The sequence below is a fragment of the Typopeltis vanoorti genome, chromosome 26 (assembly GCF_054136105.1).
Source record: "Typopeltis vanoorti isolate ZY-2024b chromosome 26, IOZ_Tvanoo_1.0, whole genome shotgun sequence".
Lineage (NCBI taxonomy): Eukaryota > Metazoa > Arthropoda > Arachnida > Uropygi > Thelyphonidae > Typopeltis > Typopeltis vanoorti.
Window position 1 is genome coordinate 20,139,863 of NC_143574.1, and position 13,744 is coordinate 20,153,606.

General features: G+C 34.3%; 1 protein-coding gene across 5 annotated transcripts in view; it reads right to left on the reverse strand.

Moving 5' to 3' along the window:
- Nucleotides 1–13,744, reverse strand: part of LOC150092386 (E3 ubiquitin-protein ligase LRSAM1-like) — a 414,983-nt gene that overhangs the window by 373,594 nt on the left and 27,645 nt on the right. For all 5 annotated transcript variants that reach the window (XM_090415009.1, XM_090415005.1, XM_090415008.1 and 2 more), the window contains exons 2-3: nt 6,418–6,531; nt 3,781–3,834 (exon numbers count right to left, since the gene is read on the reverse strand). In XM_090415009.1, coding sequence (XP_090271135.1) covers nt 3,781–3,834; nt 6,418–6,492 — 129 coding nt within the window. In that variant the 5' untranslated portion in view covers nt 6,493–6,531. The remainder of the gene's footprint in view (nt 1–3,780; nt 3,835–6,417; nt 6,532–13,744) is intronic.

The following is a 13,744-nucleotide window of genomic DNA, read 5'->3' on the forward strand; positions in this document are numbered from 1 at the left end:
AACTGGCAGCTGTATGCTCACAATGCTAGTTTATTTAAGCCATCCTGCAGAATTTCTACATAATCATCACTTCCTAGGTTTCATCAGCAAACAACTGAATATTTCTAATTATATATGCCAAAGGGTGTCAACCTATTATTAAAATTCCATAAACTTTTCTTAAATTCTTAAACTTAAATTCCATAAACTTATCTCTAATCTCTGGATTAGAGATAAGTTTATGGAAGTTTTTTCACTTGGCTATGCTACTAATTACATATTGGATTTTATGCTTTATCCAAGTTATCTTTATCTTTATCCAAGTTAGCAAACAAAGTTTGCATGCTTTAAGTACTTTCAGGACTAGGGCAACTCGTGGTAAAGGTGGTATAAGTTCTCATCACAAAGGATAAAACCCAATATATAATTAGTAGCATAGCCAAGTAAAAAAACTTCCATAAACTTATCTCTAATCCAGAGAATTTTAATAATAGGGTGTGACACACTTTGGCAATTATTATATGTAAATATGACTTCTCCATTACTTCCACCTTAGTATCACCACCTCTGGGTCTGGCTCCCACTGATGAGACCTCAATAAAAGTTGAATCTGGTCTAGGTAGTGGCCCTTCCCTTAATGCATAGCATTATACATGTCTGCAAGGAGATGTATAATGGGAAATACTACAGCAAGTAATGAGAACCTATACCACCTTTACCACGGGTTGCCCCAGTCCTGAAAGTACTTCAGGCGCGAACTTTGTTTGCTAACACTTGGATAAAGGATAAAATCAAATATATAATTAGTAGCATAGCCAAGTGAAAAAACTTCCATAAACTGAATATTTCCTTTAAATCATTTCTTACTGATCCTTCTTTCCTTCCTAATATTACTGATACACAAATTAAACAGCAGAGGACCAAACACTGAGCTCTGCAATGCAACATTAATCACCTGCCTTCACCCAGACAACTTCCTCTCTCATACAATACTGATATTTGTCCATTAGCCTTTTTATCCAAATCACCAGCTTCATATCTATCCAATTTATTGCTCATCTAATTTACGCAACAGAGTTCCATGTTGGATCCTGTCAAATGTCTTTACAAAGTATAGTAGCATTACTGAGTAGCATTCCTGTTATCCAACTCAAATGTTACTTTATTATAAAAAGCAAACAAATTACTAAGGCAAGACCTGCCTTTTGTAAAACCATGTTTCTCCTATAAGGTATCACATTCCTCTCCATCCAGTTCTGAATGCTATCTTTTGCCAACTTACCCAATACCTTAACCACCACTCCTGAGATATTGACTGGCTTATAATTTGCTATTCTGTCTTGGAGCATCCTTTATGCAATGGAATTATTTTATTATTCTCTGTTAGCATCTTCCCAAAACTGAAGATTAAATTAAACAGCTTGGTCAGAGGATATACCAATTCCATTTCTCATTAAGGTTCTGCAATATCATACACATTTCCAATTCATCTACCTCTATTCTCACAACGGTCAATGTCACATCTGGCACCCAACTGGATGGTACACCATTGCAAAATTATCTCAATAACTCAACTATTCCATTTGTTTCTGTTTCCTGCCATCGGCTCTTAGTAATCTTCCTTCCATAGTCATTCTACCTTTTACTCATCACATAAAATAAATCTTTAGGATTTCTTTTGGCCTTATCAACTATCATTCTCTCATAATTAGCTTTAGTCTTCCTTACCAAACAAGTAATCCTTTTTGCTTGTGCCTTGTACTGCTCATGGACTTGCTGATCACCTTTATATTCTTTCCAAAATATTTTATTTTTTTGCAACTCCTGCTATTCATCCATCCAACTCCTACATGATTTATCCTTCTGAGTGTGTATGCAGTGTGATACTGCTTTCTTCAAATACTCCTTGCCCATCTCCCATGCACTGCTAACATCACTCCCCCTTCAAATTCTTATGCCATGGCATTGTTCTAACTTTATTCTCAAGAAGAACAGTGGTTCTTCTCAAAGTGGTATATGTGGAATATACCACTTCTATTGCTAGATATATATACAGAAACTTCTGAATATATATCTAGCAATCTCCCAGGCCAAGACCACATGACTACTTTCCTCAAATGGAGGTAGTGTGACTACATTGGTTAATGTTCTCTGATGTCATGACAAGATCTAGTACTCTCAAACCTTGAGTCCCCTCCATTATATGTCATCACATGTAATTATCTCTTAGCAGCTGTTTAAAGTGCATTTCCTTCCCTTCTCTCTGTGATCATTCCTCCTACCAACAAACAACCACATAGTTGAAGTCCTCTATAATAATTACTCATCCTACACTCATTTGTGCTAATTTACCAATGCATGCCATCGACATTCTCCCTTATACTATCTAGCCTATCGCAGCAACAGTGAAATATTTCATCCTTTGGCCTCTAATTTCACACCAGATAATGCAACTGAACTGCCCTCTGCAGCTCTGTCTTCCTTATGCACTTATACTTTCAATTATTCTGCTATAATTAGCAAACCCACCCCCTCTTCCCATTCTGTTCCCTCTGAAAATATCATACTCCTTGTATTTCATCCCTATGACTAATATCATCCTCTATCAACCTCAATAATGCCTATAGCTTTTGAATAAGTGAGAATTTTTGGTAACTCTTCTTCTCAGCTCATATCTATCATACCATGGCCCTCACAAGTTTTAGTTTCCCAATCTTCTTATTCACTTGTATCAGTAACTCTTCATACCATACTTGTCATCTGCTAGATCATCAGTAGCAGTCAAAATAATCATCTCTTGCACTTTCCTCCCTCCCTCTCTCTCTGCATCCTTACAGTATTGAAACCTCCCTAATCTTGTCCTCAGAGAAATATGATTATTCCTAGCACTACTCTTATCAATATGATTACATTTGAGGGTATCCTCGTTCTTATTTTCCATTTTCATTATTCTCCATTTATCACTCTTTGATACACTGCTTCCCTCTTCTCCTCACATCTCCCCTTCTTTTGCATCTCTGCCATACCACCCACCATGAATTTCTATTCTATCTCACATGTTGTTCTATGAAGAACTCTATATATATATATATATAAGTGCACGCTCTCTCTCTCATTTTCATCTGTTCATTTTCTTCACCTTCCATTGTTTCATTCTTGCTATCACTGATACCGCATGCACCTTCATTCATTTCCAACAACCAACACTTTACTTACAACAACAACACCGGTGACATTCCCACTTGCATTTTATCATCTTTAGTCATTCAGTTTCTGGCACTCGCTCTCAAAACACTTTTGGTTAAATGATAATTTCTAACAAGGTAGAATTAATGAATTTTGATATTTGTTAACAGATAATTAATGAAGACATAAAAGATAATACAATAACATAAAGAAACAGAACAGTTTATCATTATTACTATTTGTCATTCTGACATTCACAGTTAGCTATTTGTTTCTCCTACATTTTCTTTCCAATCCCTTCTCTTTCACATTAAAATTCACATTAAAGAGCACTTTTCATTAAAAAAAAAAAAACTTGATGCATATATAACAGCAGAAGAAAGTCATCCCTAGATATGCAAAGGTGATTCGAAAGAGAATGGCAAGTGAATGCAATAATGGTCAGAGAAGTACTAAGTACATTATGCTGAATAAATTTAAGGTACTGTATGTTGGATCCCTACAAATGAAATGTAGGACAGCTACTGTGACTCCCATCAATCAGTTGGACAAGAGGTGATGACAACACTTTTTTTTTTTAATAGCATAGCAATTACAAAAATAAGTAATACTTACTTCAGCCAGATTGCAATCTGCTAAATCAAAGGTAGGCTCAGGTATTTCTTTGGCCTATTTTAGAGAATATTTAAGAAAAAAAATAAGATTCCCATGAAACTATCAAACTATTACAACAAAATTATCTCAAAGAGAATTTAAACACAATGCCAAAATAATCTGCCATATACATATTATTTATTCTAGCTCTCAACATTTGTAAGAGATGTTAAATCAACTAATATGGAATTAATGAAAGATTTTTTTATGTGACTTCTACCCACAAAAGGTTGTAAACATGTAGCACATTAGTACCTTGGATGGGATAAAGATGTTTTTCTATTGTCATTAATTATATACGATGGGAATGGGAAGTGGGGTTGTCTGAAAGGTTCTAATAAAAACTTAGAACAAAAATTAATTAGTTTTATGTCTTCTTATATATCCTAAAAGAATCCCCAGTGTGCGTGTGTGTTTTTTTTGTATGATTATGTGAAAACCAAAAGCCCTGAGACCAAACATGAAACTTCAACAACTTCAGGCCTCAGTAAGGACAGCAGCCACACTGGTCAATAAAAAATTCTTCTCTCACCTAAAGACAATCACAGACATCTATGCCCATGGCAGGGTTCAAACCAACAGCCTGTTGGTTAGCGAAAAGATATACTAACCAGACAACTTGGCTATGTAAGCCAATTGTTGGCTTGCATAGCCAACAGGAGAGATACAGCCCGGCCTAAAGTCTTATGATTACACCACCTATAATTACATCACTGGCTTTGATCGTGTGTTCTTGGCTGTTGAGCTGAATGTTGGCAGATGAGGGTTTCCCCATATGAAAATATGGGAAAGAAAGGCAGTTTGAACAACCATATTTGTTTAGGTTGGGATAACTGGTAAGAGCTGCAGCAGATTCAAGTGAAAGCCTCTTAAATTTGCTTCAGTGGAGTAAGGCAACTTTTTTCCCAATGGATCCTGTCCTACAGGAAAATTAAAGTCTATTAAAAAACCATCTTCCTGGCCTCCTGACATTACAAGAAAAAAAAAAAAACTTACACCCTTCAGTTCTTCTTTACATCCTCTCCCCAAAATATGGTTTACCAAAAATCCACAAACTCAATTAACCCCCCCCACACACACACATACACACAAGACCTATGCCACTTATTCCCCATGCCATAAATTATCTAAACATTTAGCAAGTTCTCTTCTCTGTCCCCTTCACTGGGCATACCACATCCTACATTAAAACTCTACTTATTTTAAAACTTCAGATGAGAATTTTAATTGAAATAATACAGATATATTGTTTTAGCTTTGATGCCATCTCATTGTTTACCAATATTTCCTTGAATGATATCGTAACACTCTTAAAAAATGTCTTTCCTTCTGACATCATAGATCTCTTTTCCTTTGCCATCCATTCTGGATATTTTACTTGGAAGAACAAATTTACAGATAGAAGGAACTGCTATGGATTCCAACTCCCACTTGCCAATTTTCACTTGGGAAAATTTTGAAACAAACAAGCTCTTGACTCAACAATTTCATTGCTTCCATCTTCATTTGTTCTCACTATTTCCAAGTTATTCTTGCCCTTTTTTTTCACTTATATCACACTTTCTACATGAATAAATATAGCATCTGTTTTCTATATACACTCAACAACATCCAGTGTTAATTGCATGTGTTGCATGGAGATCTCGGTAATAAACATCACATTGTGCAAGATATTTATTATAGTGAGTTAACTTATAATTTAATTACTTGTTAATCTCACCCTTATATATCTTCACTGATCATTTTCTTTATGAAAATGATCAATGAAGCTAAACTGTGTAAAAAGACAAAACATCATGAATAATTTTTCATTAAACGAAAATTACACAAAACGGTTATTTAGGATCAAACAGAAGCAACTTAAGTTATAAGCTATGTTGCCTGATATCTGCACTTCTTCTCTGGGCAGTTTGTACTGCAGGAGGAAAAATACTTATCACCTTCACACAAAGTCTGCTAATTTATCTTCAGCTGAAAATATCTCATAAATGTTCTATGGGTCTTAGACAGAATAAAAATGCCTAAAAGAACATCCCATCTGCTATGATCGGCTATGCTATGAAACAGTTGCTGATCATAGCAGATTAGAAACATGCAAGAAACACTTGCATGTTTCTAATGCAAGTGTCAAGTTAGAAATGAATGAAGGAGCATTTAATTGACATGATAAGATTAGGAAACACTCATGGAAGGGTGCTTAAAGTGAAATGGAGTATTAAAAATGAATTATGCTTTTATAGGTAGTGCTATAGGTAGCGTAAAGTAGAGAGGTGTTGTCTGAGTAGGTGAATGCAGCTAAGTGCAGGAACTATGCAGTATACACTTTTCTGAAAGGAATTATCCTCGAGATCATAATAACTTATAGTAAAAAAAAAAAACGATGACACTTTACTATTAGAGCTGATTCTCACTATAGTAAGCATTGGAATAACAAAATACTGAAAAGTTTCATCAAAGCCCCACCACAGATACAGTATTATTCTAATGAAAATTTACTATAGCAAGCTATGCCTATGGTTCCTACAAGTCTGCTATAGCAAGAGCCAACTGTATAAAACATAAAATAATAAGTATACATAGTTGCTGATCTACACTTACCAAACACATTTTATGTTCTAGTCTTGCTCTATAATTTACCCCTTTGTTAGAAAACATCCAGTCAAAGAAAGGCATTCTAATTATGCTAGGACAAGTTGATATTTGCTGCTAGACCTATAAATACAATAAAACAATATTCAGTACTTTACTTTGTTTTTTCAATAGTTAATGTAATATGTTCTAATTATCAGTATTATTAAATGTATTTCTGTCTGTTAAATGCATACATTCAGAGAGCAGTTTACTACTGGATTAAGCTGAAGTTTCCAAGAGAAAAATTCCTGCTACCTCCATAAGAGACTAGCTAACTAATCGCTAAATAAAAAAACATTCATATAAATGTTTCTTTTGTCAAAACAATATTTAAACACAGGTACAAAGAGCACATACTAGATCACACACTTCAGGATGTGACACAGAGATACTTCTTGAGATAAGCCCTGAAGCTCTACAGAGAAGCAAAGGAATAATAATAATACTTGTTAATTTCTTTTTACACATTTTTTCAAAACAATCAGTAGTGATGATGCTCTCTTGTTGAAAATATTGGTTAAATGGAATTTGGTCTAAGAAGTGCAAACCTGGTTGGTCATATGGATACCACCTCTGCTCTCCAACCAACGGACTATGGGTAATGTCACCATTGCATGAATGATCGTGAATCATAGGTGGTAAATAATATTCGAAACTAGTGTGAAACCACTGCTCCTCACTCCCACATATACTGGAAGCTAGCAATGGTTGGAAAAAGCATGATGTTTAATTTCTAAGGTAGGCTTCCATCTAACCCTTACCCTGCCTACAGCACTTAATGTATAACAGGTTTAGAACACTTCCTGGATAAGATTCACATAAAAAAAAAATTCAGGAATTTTCAAATGAAGGTGAGTTAGCCCATCTGAAATAAATGTGGCAGGGTTGCTTCCCGAAAAGCATACATCCCTGACTTAAGACAAAGAAAAGTGGAATGATGAGTTTCATTTATTCACTACTATTTTCTTTTAGTAAATTATATTTGATATATTCAAATCCTCTTATGGTATCCAGATTCAGCACTCTCAACCACCCCTCCCACCAAATTCCTTTCATCATATGTCACCAGCTTCATATCCACAGGAGTCCACAGAGAGAAGCAACGTGGCACTTGCCCTCCCCCCCCAGGATTGAGTAAAAAATTCCACAAATTATAATCGTAAAAGTGATTGAGATATGTAACCTTACATCCTTGACCATGGGGACACTTTGTCCGTCTTGAAATTTTATTACAGGTTAGCTAGTTTCGGTCCTCAGCAGGGTAACCATAGTATTTGTGTTTCATCTATTGTTTAAATTAAATTAAAAACAGGAACACAATAAAAAATGTGTTCCTGTTTTTAATTCATCTTTTTCTGAATTGTGAAAAAAATATTCATTACTGTTGTGAACCGCGACCAGTTCATTTTCCCTCTGTGTCTAGTGAGTCACTGAGTGAAGTGTGAATTGTAAATTTACAGTGAAACAAATTTAAAAAGAAAAATACATTTTTAAAAGGTAAGTGTATGTAATTCTATAATCCACTTATAAAAAAAATTAAATAATTAAATAAAAATTGATTAATGAAATTATTTGTCTCCAAGCTTCCCCCCCCCCCCCCAGAAAATTTTCTGCAGATGTCCATGGCCTTCGGATACACAAGTTGATCTGATTCCTGGAACATTGATTCAAAATGACTCTGTCGAGTCAATTTCATCAAATAATTCATTAGAATATGATATTGGTTCTTACGTTGGAGTTTCCGTTATAACACCAACTTTAAAATTTGAAATCCTTTCTAATACTTATGTTCCCAACAAGGACTATGATTTCAAAAAAGATTCTTCTGGAAAGAGACAGTTTAGATTTGCTTGGTTAGAGAAATACTCACCATGGTTGTGTTATTCAAAACTGCAAAAATATGCATTTTGCAAATATTGCATTTTATTTATACCAAAAGTACACTGGGGCTGTCAAGGCACATTTATAAAAACTCCATTTATAAAATATAAAGATTTTAACCAAACCGCCAGAAATCACATGTTATCTCAATGCCACAAAGAAGCTGCTATTGATGCAAAGAATTTTATAATGATCCACAAACATCCAGAAAAAGCTAAAATTCGTCAAATTGATAAATCAATACAAAAAACTATAGAGTCCAATAGAATTAAATTAGGTTCTATTTTATCAGCCATTGTATTTTGTACCACACAATTTGCCATTACGGGGGAAAAGAAGTGATTCTGGAAATTTACATGATTTATTTCAATTTCAGATTGAAGTGGGAGACTTAATTTTAAAAGACCATTTGATGAAAGCTCCTGCAAATGGTCGGTACACTTCTGTAAGAACTGAACATCAACTAATAGAACTTTTTGAAATTGAAATACGAGAGAGCATTGTAACTGCTGCAAATACATCTATTGGATTTTCAATGTTAGCTGACGAAACTACAGATATTGCTAGGCCACAGCAGCTTTCATTGGTATTAGGTTTGTTGATGAAAATAAAAATATAAGGGAAGAATTTTTAGGATTTACAAAACTCAATGATATGGAGTTATTTTATTTTTTTTTAATTATTTATTTTTAATTTATTAATTTAGTTTAATTATTATTTATTGATGTAATTATTTGTCTTCAAGCTTTGTCTCCCCCCCCCCTGGAAAATTTAACATTTTCTGCAGGCACTCATATTCATACCCATTCACTCCAATTCATGAGTTTTATGCAATATCCTCTTAAGTGCCTTTGCAAAATTCAACAATGCAGTGCATCAACTAAACTGAGTATATATTACTAAGGCAAGGCATGACCTTTATAAAGACATGCTGTCTTTCATAAAGTATCATATTCCTATCTACCCATTCCTGAACTTGAGTCTTAGTTAACTTTTCCCCTACTTTAACCAAATTGTGAATGGTATACAATTTTTTTGTTTCTGTCTTGGATTCTACTTTATGTCATGGTACTATCTTGTATGCTTTTCTCTACCTGAAAAGCCTAAATAGTGCTGAGAATAAATTGAGCAAGCTTCTTCTTTGGCTTGCTGAACCTTAAGGCTCTTTGCTGCATGTACCAGCTTCTTCCATTCCAATTCCCATCTCAGCTGTCTTTCTGGATATTATCTCCCCACTACATCTGCAATCCACCTCTAGGTCTCTTTCCATCAGGCTTCATCTTGAATGCATGTTTAGCTATTCTGTTCTCACCCATTCTTTCCATGTCCAAGCCATCTCAATCTGCATGCACTAATTTCACCAGCTAGTAGTGAGGATATAGAGAGTTCATATAGTTCTTGTCCGTGTGGTTAGCCTAGTGGCTATGCACTTCGCAACCATATGGCTGGGGAAGGAGTGTCCTAGGTTTGATTCCTGTTGATGTCAGGAGCATAACGATCTTCCTCAGTCATAGCCAAGTTAGCCGGTCTTGCACGTGGACAGCAGGGTTTATCTCCCAATTTATCTGGGGGTTTTCATACCGCAAACCGGCCCCGTGAACACACATGGATAGTCAGGAATACTTAAGACAATCCCTCCAGCCATAGGTCTGAATTGTCATTTATGCCGATCTAGAGCCCGGATAAAAATAGGGGGGATTGAGGTGGTGCCGTACCTCCCTGTAAAAGGGGTTCACGGCCGTTGAATCACCATACGAAATGAATGAATATAGTTCTTCATTATGTCTTCTTCTCCATTCATCTATTCTGCTATCTCTTACAGGTCCATTGACTTTTCTGAGGATTTTCTTTTCAAAGATCTGCAACACTTTTGCATCATGGTCTGTTATTATGCTCCAGAACAATATGGTCTAATGATTTGCTTGTATATTTCTGTTTTAGCTTTGATTGATAGAATTTTGGAAGATAGTACATAAGGTAGTGAATGATCTCTTGGCAGCATGTATTCTAGCTTTTATTTCTGTACTAATTTCATTGATATAATGAAATTAGTACAAAATAACATTTTTTTTTTTTATCAATGGTAAACTGGTTATTTTCTGCTTGATTGTGATTTCTGCATATATTTAAATATTCAGTTTCATTTCAGAGAATGATCAATGAGTTCAAGGAGTTGTATGATAGACTTTGTGTTTCTTGGGGGGGGGGGGGGAGACCTCCCACGATGAGTCTTTTGACTCCATGGAGGCCTGAATAATAATAATCCTAGTTGAATTGTAATCCTGGTGTTTCAGCAGCAATTTTGATTTTTCTAAACATTTTTTTCAGCATCTTCTCCAACCAGGAATAAATCACCTGCATATCCTAATAATTACTATTCTCTTTGTGTTATCTTTTACGGTTTCTTGAATAAATTTTTTTAATGCTTTTTCTCTAATTTTTCTGCCATTAAAAAGGATGGGTGAAATGGCATCTCTTTGCTTCAATCCTGTCTTAATATCAAAAAAGGTTCTGATCTAATTGCATTAGCTAATATCATGCTTCAGCTGTCAGTAGTGCAAATTTTGATTAAATGTATTATCTTACAAGGCATTCCTAGTTGTTCTAATATTCCTCAAAGGTCCTCTCTATAAATGCTATCATATGCTTTTCTGAAATCTATAAATAAAATATAGACCTTAAGATTATATTCCCTTTTTTTTTTTCAGTATAAGTAAAAATTTGGTCTACTGCCAATCTATTTCTTGAGAATCCTGCTTGATGTTCACCTACATTTTCTTCAGCACAAGGCAAGATTCTTTTTAGTAAAATATTATATAATATTAGTCAAGTTTGTTCACAGTCAAGAAAGGGATAAGAGCTAGGTTTTTCTCTCACAGAGCAATGAGTGAGTGGAATTAGTTTGCCTTTAGAGGCAGTGAGTGCATCTAGTACGAATGAATTTAAGGGAAGGTATGACAACTGGTTTGGATTATGTATATCCATCCATGATGAGTCCTTGACTCCCTAGACGTCTCAGATGATGATTATAATAATAAAATTAGATAAAATTTTGTGGTCTGCTGACCAGCAATATCCTCCTGTAATTTTCAGATTTATTTTTGTTTCTCTTTTTATATATTGGAATGATTAGCAATCCTTTCCATTCTGCAGGTATCTATTCTTTTTCCCATATTAAATTTACCAGCTTATGTATAAGTGTGTTTAATTCATTGCCCATATGTATCTTGTGGTCTTTGAGCTATTCTATACTTACCTCTACTTCAGCTAGTGAAGATTTAAATATTACCGGGTGACAAGTAAGATAAGTATTCTGTTTAAAAGATTCAGCAGGTTCATCATAATTTAGGAGTTTGTTAAAGTACTTTCTGCACCTGTTTGGCTATTTCATCTCCAGTGGCTAGTGATTATCCACTACTGTTTTCCTATGCAGGCCAGTTTTTTTTTTGGTTCTTAATTTAAAAGAAAAAAATTTTTCTAGGGTTATTTACTGTAAAGTATTTCTGGATTTCTTCAATCTGTTCATGTAAAAATCTTTTCTGTTGTCTTATTATTTTATTGGCTTCCTTGCTGATCTTTTTGTATCTCTGAGCGGTATGCATATCAGTTGTTCTATTAAGCCAAATGCTTCTATCTTTTTTCTTTCTTTACTGACAATTCACATTCGTCATTAAACGATTTTTTATGCTGTATTTCACTTTGAATACTAACTGAATTTTCTGTTACTACTTTTATGCTATCCTTGATATGATTTCCAGATGTTTTCAATATTTTTATTCTCTTCCTGCTGCATATTTTTCAATTTCTCTTTTAATTCACGCTCATATTTTCTTCTCTCTTCTGTTATATCTAGTTTGTAAATATTGTATCTCAGTTGATTTGCATGTGCTGAAAAATATTTACTGCTGTTTTGCATATTTGCATGTGCTGTTTATTTTAGCCTTAAGAATAGTACCTTAAGAATTTTAACCTTAAGAATTAGAAAATGGTCACTATTACATTCAGCTCCTCTGAAGCTCTGGATATTTTGATATGGTCTATTTGAGAATGCTATGTCCATGAGGAGATTTCCATGTTTGTTTGTGTATATTCTTCCTCATAAACATAGTGCTGCTTATTATTAAATTTCTGGGTGCAGCCAAATTAATTAATCTTTCTCCATTAATATTTGTCTCTTCACGAAGACTTTGGTCTTCAATAATTTTTAATATATTTCTTCTTTTCCAATCTTTGCAATGAATCTCCTAATAAATCGATTATATCCTGTCTTGGAATTTTTCAAGGGTTAGTTCCAGTTTTTCACAGAATTACTTTTATTCCCTCCTCTGCAGCATGTGTGTGCATATACATTAATAAAAGTTATCTTGAATTATTTTGCTTGTACTCTTAGTTTGCTTATTCTTTCATTAAAAGCTTCAAATTCTATTAGAGATGACCACAATTTTTTCTAATAATGAAACCTGTTCCAAATTCATCTTTATCAGATTTGTTTCCACCATAAAGTAGCAAAAGGTTCTCTTTCTTCAAATTATCTTCTGCTCTCTATCATGTCTCTTATGTTGCTACTATATCCATTTATTTAATTCAGGCATGATTTCTTGAAATGCTCTAGCTCTGTACAAGCTTCTCACATTCCAAGAACCTATTCGAAAACTGTTATTCCAAGACTTAGGTTAATATCCATCTAAGTCTGTCCACCAAAGATTATTTGGTACATGTTTAGTGACTAGCAGATTTTTTTTATGAGAAGCCCTACTAGTAGCAATTTTTATATTATTAACAAAATGTTACCAACAACATACATGTGCTAATATTATCAAATCCTATTGCTGGATTCATACTGAGATTCTGCAATATCCTAAACACCCACAGTTTACATACCTCTATTCTCATCACATCAGTCACTGTATTATCTTCATCGTAATGACACACATACCGAGACAAAATGTTTGCATTTGTGCCCAAAACTCCTACCTTTAATTCCTGGTAGTACTGACATTATTTATGAACATTGAACCATCACTTTGTAACTGCTTTGCTCATTTTCATTCTCCGATATACTATCACTTAACTCAACTGTGTCTGTAATCAGCCTCTAATAATCCCAGTATAGCATCTCTCATATCCCTGACTGCTTTATTACAGATTAACAAGCTTTCAAAATGCTTAACTCCAAATCCATTTAAATATAATTCAAAATGCTGATAAAATTTCTTTCACTCATTCCATACATTGATATATCGCAGCGATTCTCACATTTATCATACCATACCACGACAAACTCGCAATCTTTCCTCTTAACTCTTCTTTTTCACTCGTGCAAGCAACTGTCTATCTTCCCCTCATTTACTGTTTTTCAAGTCATTCCATGAAATTTGGATGAATGACTAGTACAATACTAACACAATCACCT